This window comes from Maniola hyperantus, chromosome 4 (genome assembly GCF_902806685.2).
Source record: "Maniola hyperantus chromosome 4, iAphHyp1.2, whole genome shotgun sequence".
Taxonomy (NCBI): domain Eukaryota; kingdom Metazoa; phylum Arthropoda; class Insecta; order Lepidoptera; family Nymphalidae; genus Maniola; species Maniola hyperantus.
In genome coordinates, this window is record NC_048539.1 from 4,277,045 (window position 1) to 4,292,166 (window position 15,122).

Below are 15,122 nucleotides of genomic sequence, written 5' to 3' on the forward strand. Positions count from 1 at the left end.
TAGATTAATTATTGATGGTTTTCAACGATGTTATGAAAATACGTTATTTTTATTTTGCAATAATTATGTTGATTTGTTTCGACTCGAGTATGGTTGTCAGGACTCAGACCCTTTTATATTTTAAAATAAACAAGTACACTTTTATCGCAAGGAACCCTCGCCACACGAGTTCGGCTCACACTTGTCCGTTTTTTTTTAAATAAATAGTTAAACATCCCTTTTTCAAAGCCGGACATAATATCCTTTTAAAGCTGGACATTATCCATATCACTTTTATAGTAAAAAACTCTATTACTTATGTAAGTATTTTAATTTTCTATTCATTACAAATAGATCAGCGAGACCAGCATACTCCGCATTGTATAGACACTGATAGGCATAACACGTGAGCTTGAGAATCTGCACTTTGCATTGTACAGTAACAATAATACTTAGCACATAATGATTAGATATCAATGGATTGTGGTGATTCAGAAACGTTGACCTACCTAAGTCGATAGCTGGATTGGTGGGTGATTTGGTTATCCGAATATGGCATTTATACCCTGCTGCGCCTCGGAGAACTTCCTAGTCATTATCACTAACAACTGATAAGTAATAACTGTTTATATAGAGTTGAAATCGTATTCTACATTTTAGATTAGTCAGTCAGTGTGGCTAATTCCGGTGTACACAATCTCTAAACTAAACTAAAATTGCACGTTTAAATCTATTGCTATCCCTTTCATAATGTTGCTTGCGGAAAAGGATAGCACTAGATTTAGACCTGTTAGTTTAGTTTAGTTTAGAGATTGTGTACAAGAGAATCGGCCACATTATCAGTCTGTCGTTCAATCGATAATTCGTTTTCGAGGGAGCGTGTCCGCCGGGTGTGTGTATTGATTGATAAGAAAACGACATGGCCTCCACGTGTTATTAAATCTAAACAAATCTCCGCCATATATGTAAAACGAAAAGGTGATTGACTAATTCACTGACTGATCTATCATCGCACAGCTCAAACTACTGGACCTATCGGACTGAATGCAGATAGCCATTATGACATAGATATCCGCTTAGAAAGTATTTTTGAAAATTCAATCCCTAAAGGACGCGGACCAAGTCGCGGGAATAAGCTAGTAATTATATAAACAATAAATAATTGTACAATAACATTGATAAAAATAAAGTTAAAATGTAATCCATCATATTCTACTTCCTAAGAATTCGCGCAGGTCTATTATATCAATAATCATCGATAAACATATGCAATATCCGGTATATAGAAATGCCATGGCTACATTTAAGTGCACAAAGGCAGAAACGAAGTCAAAATGAGAAACGAGATGCAAAAGTTAAGACAACTGTACAGAACGTACGGGGTTTTCTATAGACCGGGTCGTTTATCACACGTTTACAGATAAAGAAATTAAGAGCAATAAAATTTACATAATATAATAAGATAAACAACTTTCGTGTGGATTGTTTTTGCCAATCTGGAATGGATCATCTTAAGGCCGGACGTCCACTTGTTACTATCGTCTGAGCGATCGCTTATTTTCAGCAGCAGAGGCTGAAATCTGTAGAGCGCACGAAGACTTTGATCTAATACGAGACAATTTTTTTTAAATTCATTCGTACCAAAAGTTAGTAGCAGTTTAAAGAAAAAGGTAAGAAGCGGACGGGAAGTTTTTATCTCTATAAGAGATCTCTACCACTGACCCTTGGCAGTGGAAGAGGTTATAAAGGAAGAAGAACAAGTAAGTACAACAAAGATAGAAGGTGGGAGCTATTGTAAATTACAATAACATATATAGTATATAAACTAATATATATAAACTTACGTAAACATATTCAAAATTTAAAATCCCTATTTTACCCCCTGAAGGGTCGAATTTTTAAAAATCCTTTTTAGCGGATGTTTACGTCATAACAGCTATCTGCATGCCAAATTTCGGCCCGATCCGCCCAGTGCAAGTGGTTGGAGCTGCGCGCGTTGATAGATCAGTCAGTCAGTCAGTCAAATTTTCGTTTATATAAATTATAAAATAAAATTTATAAATAATATTATGATAGAGAGGCAAGATTTATGTACAGATATTTAAAACCTTTCCCATTTAAATTCTGAGTAACAATGTAAGCACTATATAGATCTCAGCCCGAAATGCACGGACGCTTGGGCGTCCGAAAGAAGCATAAGTTCTTCAGTTACTATGGATGCTATAGGCACTCAGGCAATGTAGCCAAGATTCTGAATGCAGGTATGTAATAAGGTTGACTTCAGCCGAATTTCAACGATAATCCAGAGTAAAAAAGTCGCGCTTGGGCTGTTGTTATCAAAGAGATGCTGCACCTCGACTCCAGTCCGTATGTGTGCTTGGCGTTAAAATGAGTGCAGACCCTTAGTTTTTGGGGCGGAATAAACTAATTAGATTATAAATACGGCTGTAAATACGCTAATTATATAGACAGCTACTCGCAAAAGTCAACGACCTGAAAAGGACAGTGCAAAAAGAATTCCGGAAATGCACCCTATACCTAGTAGTACCTACCACATAAAAACAGGACTACACACCGAGAATGTCAGATTGCAGAGGGCCAAAAGGGTTTTTACGTCAAAACCCATTTTAATGGCCCAATTATTGTTGTGACCAGGTTGACCCGCAAAGAAGTTGTAACGAGGCGTTTTGGTCGCTTGCTAACGTAAAATGTCATGAGCAATTTCGTACATGCAACCGCAACATGGAAAAATTGTAAGTAGGTAAGTACCTACTAACATTATGAATGCATAATTTTGTACGATATTCACAGTCAAGCAGCTGAATATAAGTATTAAGTAGTTATTTGACAGAGTGATAAAATAAAATAATAATAAATTGAGATTTATTTAGGACTAGCTGACCCGCCCCGGCTTCGCTCGGGTGGAGTATTTCGGACTGGGAGTGTCATCGTGAAGCCGCTGCTTGATACCTAAAATATCAATTCACTATCAGAAATTCTAAAATCCCCACGATTTAGGACTTTAGTACTCTGCAGCATCAGGATTAAGGAGTTAGGATCCGAAGTTCAATGATGTAGCCTATGCTTGGTACCTAAATTAATTTTGCATCATCCGCAGTTACTGAAACATTATAGTTTAGGAGTGCTGTACCCTACATCATCAGGGTTGAGGAGTTGGGACTTGAAGTCTGAGAATAAAGTCGTTGCTTGGTACCTACAATAGGAATTCACTATGAACACTTCCTGAATCTTGATAACTCAGGCGGGCAGTAACCCTGCAGCATCAGGATTAAGGAGTTGAATCCAGAATTTTTTATGTGACCACCACGAAAACTTTTTTTTTTTATTTAAAAAAAAAATTGCAAATCGGTCCAGAAACCTCGAAAAAATCGATGTAGAAAAAAGAATCACCTCCTTTTTGACAGTCGGTTAAAAACGGATGACCTTGAAATATTTACGGAACAATCTTTAAAATATCCCCTTTCTAACAAAAAAAGAATGAATGAAATCGGACTACGCGTTAATGAATTACAACTCAGTATACATTTTAACTTTCATCCCCTCTCCTACGGGAACCATGCTGAATTTCGGGATAAAAAGTATCCTATATTCTTCCTCATAGTATGACCTCAAATCGTACCAAGTTTCATTGGAATCCATTCAGTAGTTTCAGCGTGATGCGCGGCCGTGATACAGACAGACAGACAGACAGACAGACAGACAGACAGACAGACAGACAGACAGACAGACAGATAGACAGACAGACAGACAGACAGACAGACAAAAATGAAAAAAATTACAGTTTTGGGTTCAGTATCGATTATAGAGTGCCCTCGAAAAAAAATTTTCAAAATATCTTCAATGTACAGAATTTGACCTGTTACAGTTTTATTATAAGTATTGACATTCTACTATTTCAAATAGCTTTCCACCCCGGCTTCGCTCAAGTGGAATTTTTGAAAATATCTTAAGGGGTGGAAGTTCTACAAACCCTGAAATTAAAATACCTACTTATTTCTTCATTTTTGCCAAAGCCCAAATAACGATTTTCATTGATAAAAATTTAAAAAAATCAAATCAAAATCATAAAAGGAAGGTCTACTTAAAGTGAGTAAATACCGATGTTGTCTTAAATCGAAAGTAAAGTTTGAGCAAAGTCAAAGTACGTTCATAGATCTCATAGTGTCAAAACTGTGCGTTGACAGAACAGTCAGTTAGTCAGGACAAGTCTTTTTATACCACTTTATACTAAGTACTACGTAGGTATGTTTTAGCGTGGTAGGTACGCTCAATCACAGAATAACACAATACCTCCTAGTTCCACATCATACCAGAAACATCGCATCATACTTCATGATTGTTGTAATAATATACCTACTGGCCTAATTTATTGCGTATATAAAACTATAAACACAGTAATTATATACTTGAAATTGTAACAACTAAAGTAAAATAATATATGACAATTTAGGGCGGGTTTTCCACTGTTTACACTAAAGGGTCACGATTTTCTAACCACTTCTAAATAATTCATTTCATTTAAGTAAGTACATCATATGCTTTGTAATTATTATGGTGCGGTTACTGAGAATCAATGATCGATACAATCAAATGTGATCATCGACTTACTTGTTATGACAATAGTGTAAAGTAGCTTATTATGCTGAAGGTTAAGGTGCTCCATCCTATATTCTTACTTAGTAAGAATCTTCTTTTACTTTAATATAGGCATGCGCTTGACTTCGAAAACACGAAACAGTACTGCAGCCTAATATGCAAAGGTGGAGCGTGCTGCCCATTCACACTTTTAATTCTTTAATGTGATCTTTATTAGGTACTAGATGATGCCCACGATTTCATCCGCGTTGATTTAGGTTTTTTTAAAAATCCCGTGGGAACTCTTTAACTTTCCGGGATAAAAAGTAGCCTATGTCCTTCCCCGGGATTTAAGCTAACTTTGTACAAAATTTTATCAAAATTTTATCAAAATTGAACTGTTGGGCCATGAAAAGCTAGTCTAGACAGACAGACACATTTTCGCATTTATAATCTAAATATATAAAAGGAAAAGGTGACTGACTGACTGACTGACTGACTGACTGACTGACTGACTGACTGATCTATCAACGCACAGCTCAAACTACTGGACGGATCGGGCTGAAATTTGGCATGTAGATAGCTATTGTGACGTAGGCATCCGCTAAGAAAGGATTTTTGAAAATTCAACCCCTAAGGGGGGAAATAGGGGTTTGAAAGTTGTGTAGTCCACGCGGACGAAGTCGCGAGCATAAGCTAGTATTATATATATGGATATGGATTAGAATGGATACGTAAAGGACATGGCTCAGTGACCCAAAGGAAGATCTTGACCTCTGACACTAAAAGGTGCCATTCATACCCGTCCTGCAGCACTTTACGCCAACTGGGTCTTCTGAGGCCTTGCAGGTGTTTACTCACTTCATCATGATCAACCCATCGCCGGCTCACTACAGAGCAGGGGGTCTCATCTCAGAGTAAGAAGGGTTTTGGCTATAGTTGGCATGCAGGTTTCCTCGCGATGTCCTAACCACTAGGCTACCACAGCTTACTCACTTAGAAGTGTTCAAACCAGGGTATTTTCCTTAACACTCTTTTTACCGCACAATCCTATCCCATCCTCTTTAGGCCTACGAGTCAGCGGAGTCTCATCGATTTAGTCTCTCCACCTATATCATTGCAATAAAATAGGAAAAGAAGAAGAAGAAGAACCGTACGGAGAAAAAAGAACTATAAGTTACCGAACTATCACTTATCTTAGTTCTTCGCAGACTACTTACATTGAGCTGCCTATCTTGGTAATTGTATTGACATATTTAACCTTAATTAGGTAGTTTTCTTACCTGCCCTACTGGTTCAATAATAAACGACAGGTCGCAGAAATCAGAAGGCAATTATTAATTACTCCGTGTGAAATCAAACCTGACAAATACGGATTAGAACAATATTAAGTAATTAATGGAAAACTCCTTGCTCGCACAAAAAAAAATCATAGTAATAATAATTATAGATGCAAAATGTGTCCGTCTGTCTGTTATCTTTTCATGGCTCAACCGCTGAACTAATCTTAACGGAGGTACCGGGAGATACACATAAACTAAACGCACGCAGACGAAGTTGCGGGCGTCAACTAGTAACTGGTAATACTTAACACGTTGCTACAAATACCCGACTGTGGCGAAGCCCAAAAGAAAGGTTTTGTGTTGTGTATGTGTGTACTTGTTATGTATCTACATATGTCCGTTCCTATATATCCGCTCCGCTCGTAACTACTCAACGGCTCAACCGATTTTGAAAAATGATACGTTATTAGGCTCGTCTTGATAGTGCGAGTGTACTAGTTTTGAAGCTTAACGAATTCTTAATGAAGTTCCTTACAACAAACTCAACTGATACCTAATTAAAAACAAGACAAAAAGAGGAAACAAACAATCCTAGCAAAACCAGACCTCCTGTAATCGGAGTTAACAAGAAAACAAGAACTTGTTCATAATCAGTTTTACGCATGTTTTACGGCATTAATATCAACCGGAAATGTTAAATATGTGAATTATATGCCTTTTATAGAAACGATCGGTATCTCAATCTTGAGGTGCGGGGGAGAGGACTGTTCAACGAAAACGCGTCTGTACTTGATGAATAGTTTATTTAAAAAAAAAACTACTATGTAGACTACAATTACGCTCGGCCATACGAACGAAGCCATTGCGATTCATTGTAATTTAGAGCGATGTTTATATTTTTTTTATGCTTGATCAAATAAATGGATTGTTACCAAAACTATACAAATAGATTTGTTAAGGAACATAGTTTATTTTGATATAAATTTTTGGTTGAATTTATGTTTTATTCAATACAAAAAGTTGTCTTAAACTAGCCATATAATTCGTGAAAATTGGCAACAGTTCTTTTTTTACCCAGTAATGTGATTAAAAACCCATATTCTAGTACATTATAAGTCAATAAGACAATATTTCTGATATTCAGGTATTTTTTTTTCCAGTAAATTAGATGATTTTCAATGACAGATTTAGGGCTTCAAAGTTGAGTCTTTTATTTACTTATTTAATTAAAACTAGGTGCGGGAGATTGGACACTACAAAATAAATAAAATAGATTTTGTGAATATAATACATTAAAGGTCAATACAAATGATTGATTTATTTTAAACATGTATTCAATTATATGAAAGTTCGTCCTATAATGGTAAATTTGGAGCTTGAAATCTTAGAATTTCAAAGTTCAAGTGATAGCGGGCCCTTATTATCATGCATACTTCACCTCCGGTGAGGAAAGAAAAAAAAACATTCTTAGAATTCCGTACCTACGTCCATCCCCGGGACTTATAAGCTATTCACCAAAATCGGGTCCGTCCACGGATGGGTCGTGAAAACATATTAGCAGATGATACAGACACTTTCGCATTTATAATCATAGATAATACACTATTGTTTATAATATTAGCGGGTTAGGTACATCACTACTCAATAGTAAAAGATGCATAATATCCACTTTTGCCTTGAATCAATCCATTATCCAGGTTAAGTTATTATATAACTAAGAATTAATTTGTTATGATAAAGATCATATCAAATCAATATGTCGATTGAAATTGAGTGGCATTGCACATGAAATGTTTATTTGTGTGAATGTATGACATTATTGATGAATTGGAATATTTATTAGCATATCACATACTAGCAGCTGCCTCCGTAAGGATCTCTTATTTACCAATTAAGTACGGAAACCCTAAAGACAAAACAGCATTACCCACCCTATTCAAGTGCTAACAGCTGGCTTGCCGCTTGACACCTCTTACTAACTTCACTCACGCCAAGAAGTACTTACTGCGTGAAGTTAGCAGAAGGCCCGACACCATCTGTTAGTTTTTAAATGGTTATTTAAAATGTTTCCTGAAAATCACAAAATTCGTAGCACCTTTTGATATAACCTCAGTTTCGATCCCTGACTCAATTATTTATATGGAAATTTTTTTTACAAAAAAAAAAAACCGACTTCGTTACACAAACACTAAAAATTGAAAAATAATTTAATTTATTACCGAATATATTCTGTATACAAGAGTTAATATAGTTCCATAATAATACTTTTTGGTGCCGGTGCCAATTAGCTTTAGCTGCGCGAATCGTCTAGACTTCATATTTTTATGGGACTCCACAATGGCACCTCATTGGCACCGACCCCAAAAAATATTATTATGGAACTATATTAACTCTTGTATACAGAATATATTCGGTAATAAATTAAATTATTTTTCAATTTTTAGTGTTTGTGTAACGAAGTCGGTTTTTATTTTTTTTGTAAAAAAAATTTATTTCACAATTTTTAGTGGCCCCATGGAATTATGCTATGACTGCTTAAAAATCTACTGTTTACTAAGCTATTACACTGATCGCGAGCAATTTACTCTTATCCGTTGAGGAGTTCCAGTATCTATCTTCGAAGATGTTCATCAGATCTTCACCAAATTGAAATGGGACCAACTTTGAAGTATACCCTTTCAAACAAAAAAATAATTTTCAAAATCGGTCCAGGCGTTTTCGAGTAATCGGGGAACATACATAAAAAAAAAAAAAAAAAAAAAAGATTCCGACGAATTGAGAACCTCCTCCTTTTTTTGAAGTCGGTTAAAAACATGATTTATGTCATATTAAAGCACAAATCTTTTAAATTATAATTTTAATTTCTTCTGTAGTTATATTTTTAAAAACCAGTTTTTCTTAGTTATACTGATTTTTTTTTGAGTTGAAATTATTTTGATCTACGGGTGTGTATTATTTTTATTTCACATGTAGACACTTTTACCTTTTATGTTGTGCTTCTATAGACACTATTTTTGGGTAACGCTTATAAAATGACCAAAAGTGAAATAATTTATTGCGACGAAAAACAATTGTATTAAAACTATAATATAATTGATTTTCATTGATAATTTCAAGGTCTCCATCGAATACCATGAATCCTTTCCGTAACAAAAAGGGGCTCGTTAAAGTAAATCACGGGTTTTACCTACGTTTGTTACAAAAACAAACCTTATAGTCATTTATAGTTTTTTATTTACTAATCGGGTGAAACAATGCTGCTACCTTTTAGACCTCATTCGGGTAGATGTACTTGCAGTGGCGGATTATCCCTAAGGCAAACTAGGCACTGCCTAGGGGCGCGAGATTACGAAGGGGCGCGTTCGATTATGTAGAGTTGGGTTTCTATGCAAAATCTTGGAGTGAACGCCTCTTCTTTAATAAAATTTATTATGTTAGAACTTAGTCTGAATACATACGAGAACATTACGATAAATGGCGATTTGAATAAAGTAATGTTAATAAGCACAAAGGAGAAAATGATTGATAATGCTACAATAGTAATGACCTTTAAAACTATGACATTCAAGAACAAAACGTTTACTTTACTCTTAATATACCTACATAATCCAACTCATCATGATCAAGAATCAAGATCAACTCATCGCTAGCTCACTACAGAGCAGTGGTGTCACGGATATTCGCATCCGCATCCGCAAAGGCGGAATATTCGCATTAATTCAGACATCCGCATCCGCATCCGCGGATGTGAACTTCTAATAATCCGCAATGTCAAAATATTGGCATCCGCAACAACCCTGCTATACAACAAGGGTCTCCTCTCAGAGTAAGAACGATTGTAGCCCATAGTCTATGCTGGCCAAGCGCGAATTGGCAGATTTAACACACCTTTGAGAACATTATGGAGAACTCGCAGACACGCAGGTTTCCTCACGATGTTTTTCATCACCGTTAAAGGAAGCACATAACTCCGAAAAGTTGGACGTTAGTGCCCGGGATCGAACCCCCGAGCCCCGATTAGGAGGCGGATGTCCTAACCACTAGGCTAATGAAACTCAAAGCTTAGCAACTATTACAAAGTTACGAGATATTTAGGTAAAACATCGACTTTTTTATAATTTTTATACTTACTGTTTTACCTACACTTAAAATTATTAAAGAAATCGACTTTTATTTGAAGCCAATATTATGTTTACGTTTATAATAATGTTCCTGTTGCATCCAAAAAGTAAAGCAAGTAAGGTATATTTTATTTGCCTTCGTTTAGCTCCAATATATTTTTCTTATAAGAAATAGGTATAAACATTTAAAGATCAATGAGTAAGGAAATACCAACATGTTTACCTTTCCACGTAAAAACTTTAAAGTTTTGGAATTTTTAAAGCAAGAGACCCAAGAGAGTAGAGACATACATTTTTCCCCAGCTACTGGTAAAAAAATTGTACCTATCCAAATATTTACAGTACGTAGGTACAATGCAATGCAGGTTTTTTAAATAAGGTATAGTATGCGGCAGAAAGTAATGTACAATCGGCCTTTAGAATGACATTTCGGCTTTGTAGAGCATTGTCTCTGTCACTCATACCTATGCGACGTTTTGACGGTCTCAACGACAGAGACAATGCTCTACAAATCCGCTATCTCCTTCTGAAGGTCGATGTACATTACTTTCTGCCGCGTACTGTACATAGCCACACAATCACATCAGTTTATTCCAGTAGGTAGGTATTTCTGCAGACTAACCAGGAAATATGAATAAGACGTAATAAGACTAATAAGTATTTTAACTATTCTACAACAATGGAGATTAAATATCTACAATATGTAGGTACATCCATTCCATACTAATATTATAAAGAAAGTGTGTCTGTCTGTCTATCTGTCTGGTAGCTTTACATGGCCAATTCGTTTAACCGATTTTGACGAAATTTGGTAGATATCTTGCATTTTATTCCCAGGGAAGGAAATACCTGGACCCGGTTTATCCCGGAAAATCAAATCCCCGTAATTTTAAAAACCTAAATCCACACGGACGAAGTCGCGGGTTTCATCTAGTACATAATTAATAAATGATAACCCTTTCGATTCGTGATGAGTGATGACCATTTCCCAATATGACGATTTCTGTACATCTTCAATAATTTATTACACCCAACATAATATAATTGTTCATAACTATGTACAGAACCCCAAAAGAGCGAGGCCCAAAGCGCACTGTGCCGGTTTTTTCTTTTTATTTCTTTGAAGCTTCGTACTTATCTCAGTTTTGTCATTATCTGACTTTTCTACGTGGACGAGTTATTAATGTTTGTCTGACGGCTTGTGCGTTACCCTATGCGTTAAAATTTTGTTTTGTTGTTGCTTGCGTCAAGGTTTATAACCACTGGTCTGACGAGCTCCCTGGCGCAGTGGTGAGCGCTGTGGTCCTAATAGTGGGAGGTCCCGGGTTCGATTCCTGGCAGGGGTTTGGAATTTTATAATTTCTAAATTTCTGGTCTGATTTAGCGTTCCGGTACGATGTCGTGTAGAAACCAAAGGGGTATGGGTTTAATAAAAACTGCCATACCCCTTCCAGGTTAGCCCACTATCATCTCAGACTGCATCATCACTTACCACCAGGTGAGACTGCAGTCAAGGGCTAACTTGTATCTGAATAAATAAAAAAAAAAAAAAACCATCATCATAATATCGTCATACATTACGTGGCGCCCACTTGGGCCCAGTAGGTATACGAACGCATTCTAGGTAAAAGAGTAACTCACTAATTCAAATAATTTACCCACAAAGGCCAAGCAACTGTAGGTCAGTTGTTATGTAGGATTCATTATCACTTCTATTTATATTTTTAATTTTATAAAATATCACTAAAGCGCTTAAAAAACGTATAAAATGTGATAAAAATATGACGTGAGTATATTTCGTCGGAATACGTCGGTAGGTATAGTCCACGACAGGTCGAGTTGGCAAACCTGGTGCGGGCGAGCGCGGGTGATGCGTGCGTGTGCAAGGCGTCCTCCCGCCTCATACCCCGAGTGCCATCTCAGCCTGTCGCGGACTTATACGTTTATTTGGAGCGCATTACAAATAAACTCCTCAACGCAAGAGATAAGGTGACCTGTGATCTTAGGGAATTATTATATTATGCCCCAAATTAATGCATATCAAACTATTTGAATTTCATTTAACAAAATGTGGACAGTGTTAAATGTGCCAATATTACTCATATTAAATAGTTTCCACGTGAAAAGCCAAGGTTGGTGCTAATTTTTGACTTGTGTTATTTTTGTGGTACGGGGCGTTAGTGGTACGGGAAGAGTACCCGTTCTTTATTCCGCGCCAACCTCCGATAGGAGACGGCACTATAAGAAGAAGACGTTATTCTTGTAAACCGCTACTGCTTTCGTAGGACTATTTGTTTCTAAAGCGATTTCTAATAGGTATTTTAAAAATTAAATTAAAAGTTTCGCGACTTCGTCCGCGTGGACTACACAAATTTCAAACCCCTATTTCACCTCTTTAGGGGTTGAATTTTCAAAATCCTTTCGTAGCCGATGCCTACGTCATAATAGCTATCTGCATGCCAAACTTCAACACGATCCGTCTATTAGTTTGAGCTGTGCGTTGATAGATCAGTCAGTCAGTCAGCCACCTTTTCCTTTTATATGTATTTAGATTATATTCTATTATATTTGTTTCGATTTCTTAAAAAAATTCAATAGGTAGGTAAGTAAGACAAAAAAATGTGATATTGATTGTATTTTTTACACACACGCGTCTATGCTACACAATCTACAACATGCATGCTCAATGCTACATTTTGTAGACTTAATCCGTTTATCTATCCTAAACAATGACTTTTATGTATACTTCGGAAACATAATATTATGTTCGCCTATCTAGCCCGTAGGTACGGAGAATTTGTTTAATAAAACAAAATTCAAAAAAAATAAAAACCGACTTCAATAATCACAAACACTAAAAAGTAAACAGAACGTTGCCAATAAATTAGTATAAGCAATTTCCGCTTTTAACAAAAATATAATAATAACAATTCGTAGATTTAACAAGTTTGCTAATCTAAAATACTTATTATTTAAGCTGTTTGAACTTTGAAGTGAACCCATGTAACTTTAAAACAGCTGTATATGTATTTTACGGAAATCTGATAAATCAGACACATCTGATAATACTTTTGTAGAATTATGTACACAACAAAATTTTATTGAGTTTGATTGGTTAATATTAAAAATAATAGGAATCCAATTCCGTTCGTATAGAGAGTGCTCAGAGTTCAGACACTGTCTTCTTAAACGCCTTTCAAATAAAATGTGTTTGTTCCAACAACTCATGGGATTGCTATAATATTTTTACAGATGCAGATTATTCTTTCTTTGAAACAACGACGTCAGGAACACTCGCTGAAGGGGAACAAAAGTTGAGTGAATCTATTCGTAAAGCCCTAGATCATTTCAAACAACCCAACCCTGAAGGGTGGCCAGGATTAGATGTTCCAGACCCATATTTATTGCCAGATATTACACAATCTGTTGGATTTGGTGCGAGCCTGACTTTTACGGAAACTGTTCTTCATGGTATAAATAAATTTCGCGTCCTATATATAAAAACTGAAATTGAAGATATGGAGGTATGGAAATACAATACAACAGAGCTATTTTATAGAAAAAATAACTGATCTGTGCACACAATAATACTGTCTCCCTAATCATAATTTCCTAAGATCACGATTTAACAATGATTTTGTTTTCCAGTGTCGGGCAGCACTTGTAATGGATAAACTACATATTCGTGGCAAATATATTCATAAAACGTGGTTCACTTCAACCGAGGGGTCGTTATCATCTAATGTTACTGATATTAAAGCCACGGCAATAGCCACTCTAGGCGTTGAACGAGACGGAAAATTAAGGGCACAAGATATATTGCTTGATATCTCGTTCCAAAATATTGCTATGAATATTGAAAATGCAGGGATCTTAGCCACATTACTGTCGGGACTCATCAATTCTATGGGATCCTTCTTATTTGAATCCATCAAGCCTGTCCTCCTTCGGGATGCACATCAAAATATGAGAGAAGAGATTAATAAAAAACTGGACGAAGTCGTTGGAGATATAGAATTTCCCAATACAATATCTCCAATAGACATGATCATAGTAGATGTTAGGAATAAGCTAAGAGAAATGAAAATGGACCCGTTTAAAGTTAATGACTATAATAATACTAGCAGTATTTTTGAAATTAGACTCTATAACACATGGTTAACTGGTTTGTCTTCTTTATATCGAATTGGAAATATAAGCCTTTATCTAGAGAATAACACTTTGGTAGCAGACTTTTGTATTGGAACACAAGAACTCGAGGGGTCTACTTTTTGGGAAGTAAAAGGCATTGGTGGTTATATATTTGGAGCAGGTAGTAGTTCTTTTTCCGTAAGATATATACAAGGGCGATTTATACTTGTGCAGCCGTTGGATACCAGAAGAAGAATGGAATTAAGGGATTTGAAACTGGAACTTGGAAACATGCAAATTGGTTTTGATGGTGCGGGAACGCTGGATTACATCATCGAATTCTCAGCTAATATATTGCCGACTCTTTTGAGATATCAAATAATAGACGCTATCATTAATCCTATCAAATTGAAATTACAGAGAGAATTGAATAACATTAACATAGAAGATTTGATATTAACCGAACTGCCTGAACTTGATAAAATGCAAGCAGATGGGTACCAGCTTGCTGAACTAAGAATGATAAATAATATAACAGACGACGTGTTTGATAAAGACGAATTCTTTAACTTTTAAAAGTATTTTAGCTATGTATACCTATATTTTTATAATTTCGAAATTTTCTCAAAAAGAGCACGAGCTCCCGGGCCCCACGGCCCCAAGGTCTCCACACCAAAAGGCACGAATATGAAGCTCCCATCGAGGTTTTCATATTTGGCCTCTTGGCCTGTTCGGCGCAAATATAAAATATTAATATAATTTTTGTAAATTTTATTAATTTTGTATTAATAATAAATAGGATTAATCTTTAAAGTACCAAAACCTCACATTTGAATCTAACCTTTCAAAATTGAAAGATTATTATAATAGCAAGCGATAACATACCTAGACCATATTACTATGTTCATGAGCTTATACTAAATAAATTATTTTGCTTTCGTACATAATTATTATCTTTGCTTAGTGTATAAATGAATTAACAAATTTTGCACTGTACAGCAAATATTTAATA

General features: G+C 35.8%; 1 protein-coding gene across 1 annotated transcript; it reads left to right on the forward strand.

Annotated features, from left to right (window-relative positions):
• The first annotated feature begins 2,143 nt into the window (after positions 1–2,143).
• On the forward strand, positions 2,144–14,686 carry LOC138402288 (uncharacterized). Its single transcript, XM_069498429.1, has 3 exons — positions 2,144–2,240; positions 13,232–13,503; positions 13,628–14,686. Exons 1-3 carry the CDS (start codon positions 2,144–2,146, stop codon positions 14,684–14,686), a joined length of 1,428 nt encoding a protein of 475 aa, XP_069354530.1.
• The last annotated feature ends 436 nt before the right edge of the window (positions 14,687–15,122 follow it).

Excerpts from the sequence above, each read along its gene's own strand:
- LOC138402288 (XM_069498429.1), top strand. The coding sequence starts at position 2,144 with ATGCACGGACGCTTGGGCGTCCGAAAGAAGCATAAGTTCTTCAGTTAC. Across the intron at positions 2,241-13,231 it reads AGCCAAGATTCTGAATGCAG|ATGCAGATTATTCTTTCTTT; the intron begins GTATGTAATAAG and ends ATATTTTTACAG. Across the intron at positions 13,504-13,627 it reads CTGAAATTGAAGATATGGAG|TGTCGGGCAGCACTTGTAAT; the intron begins GTATGGAAATAC and ends TTTGTTTTCCAG.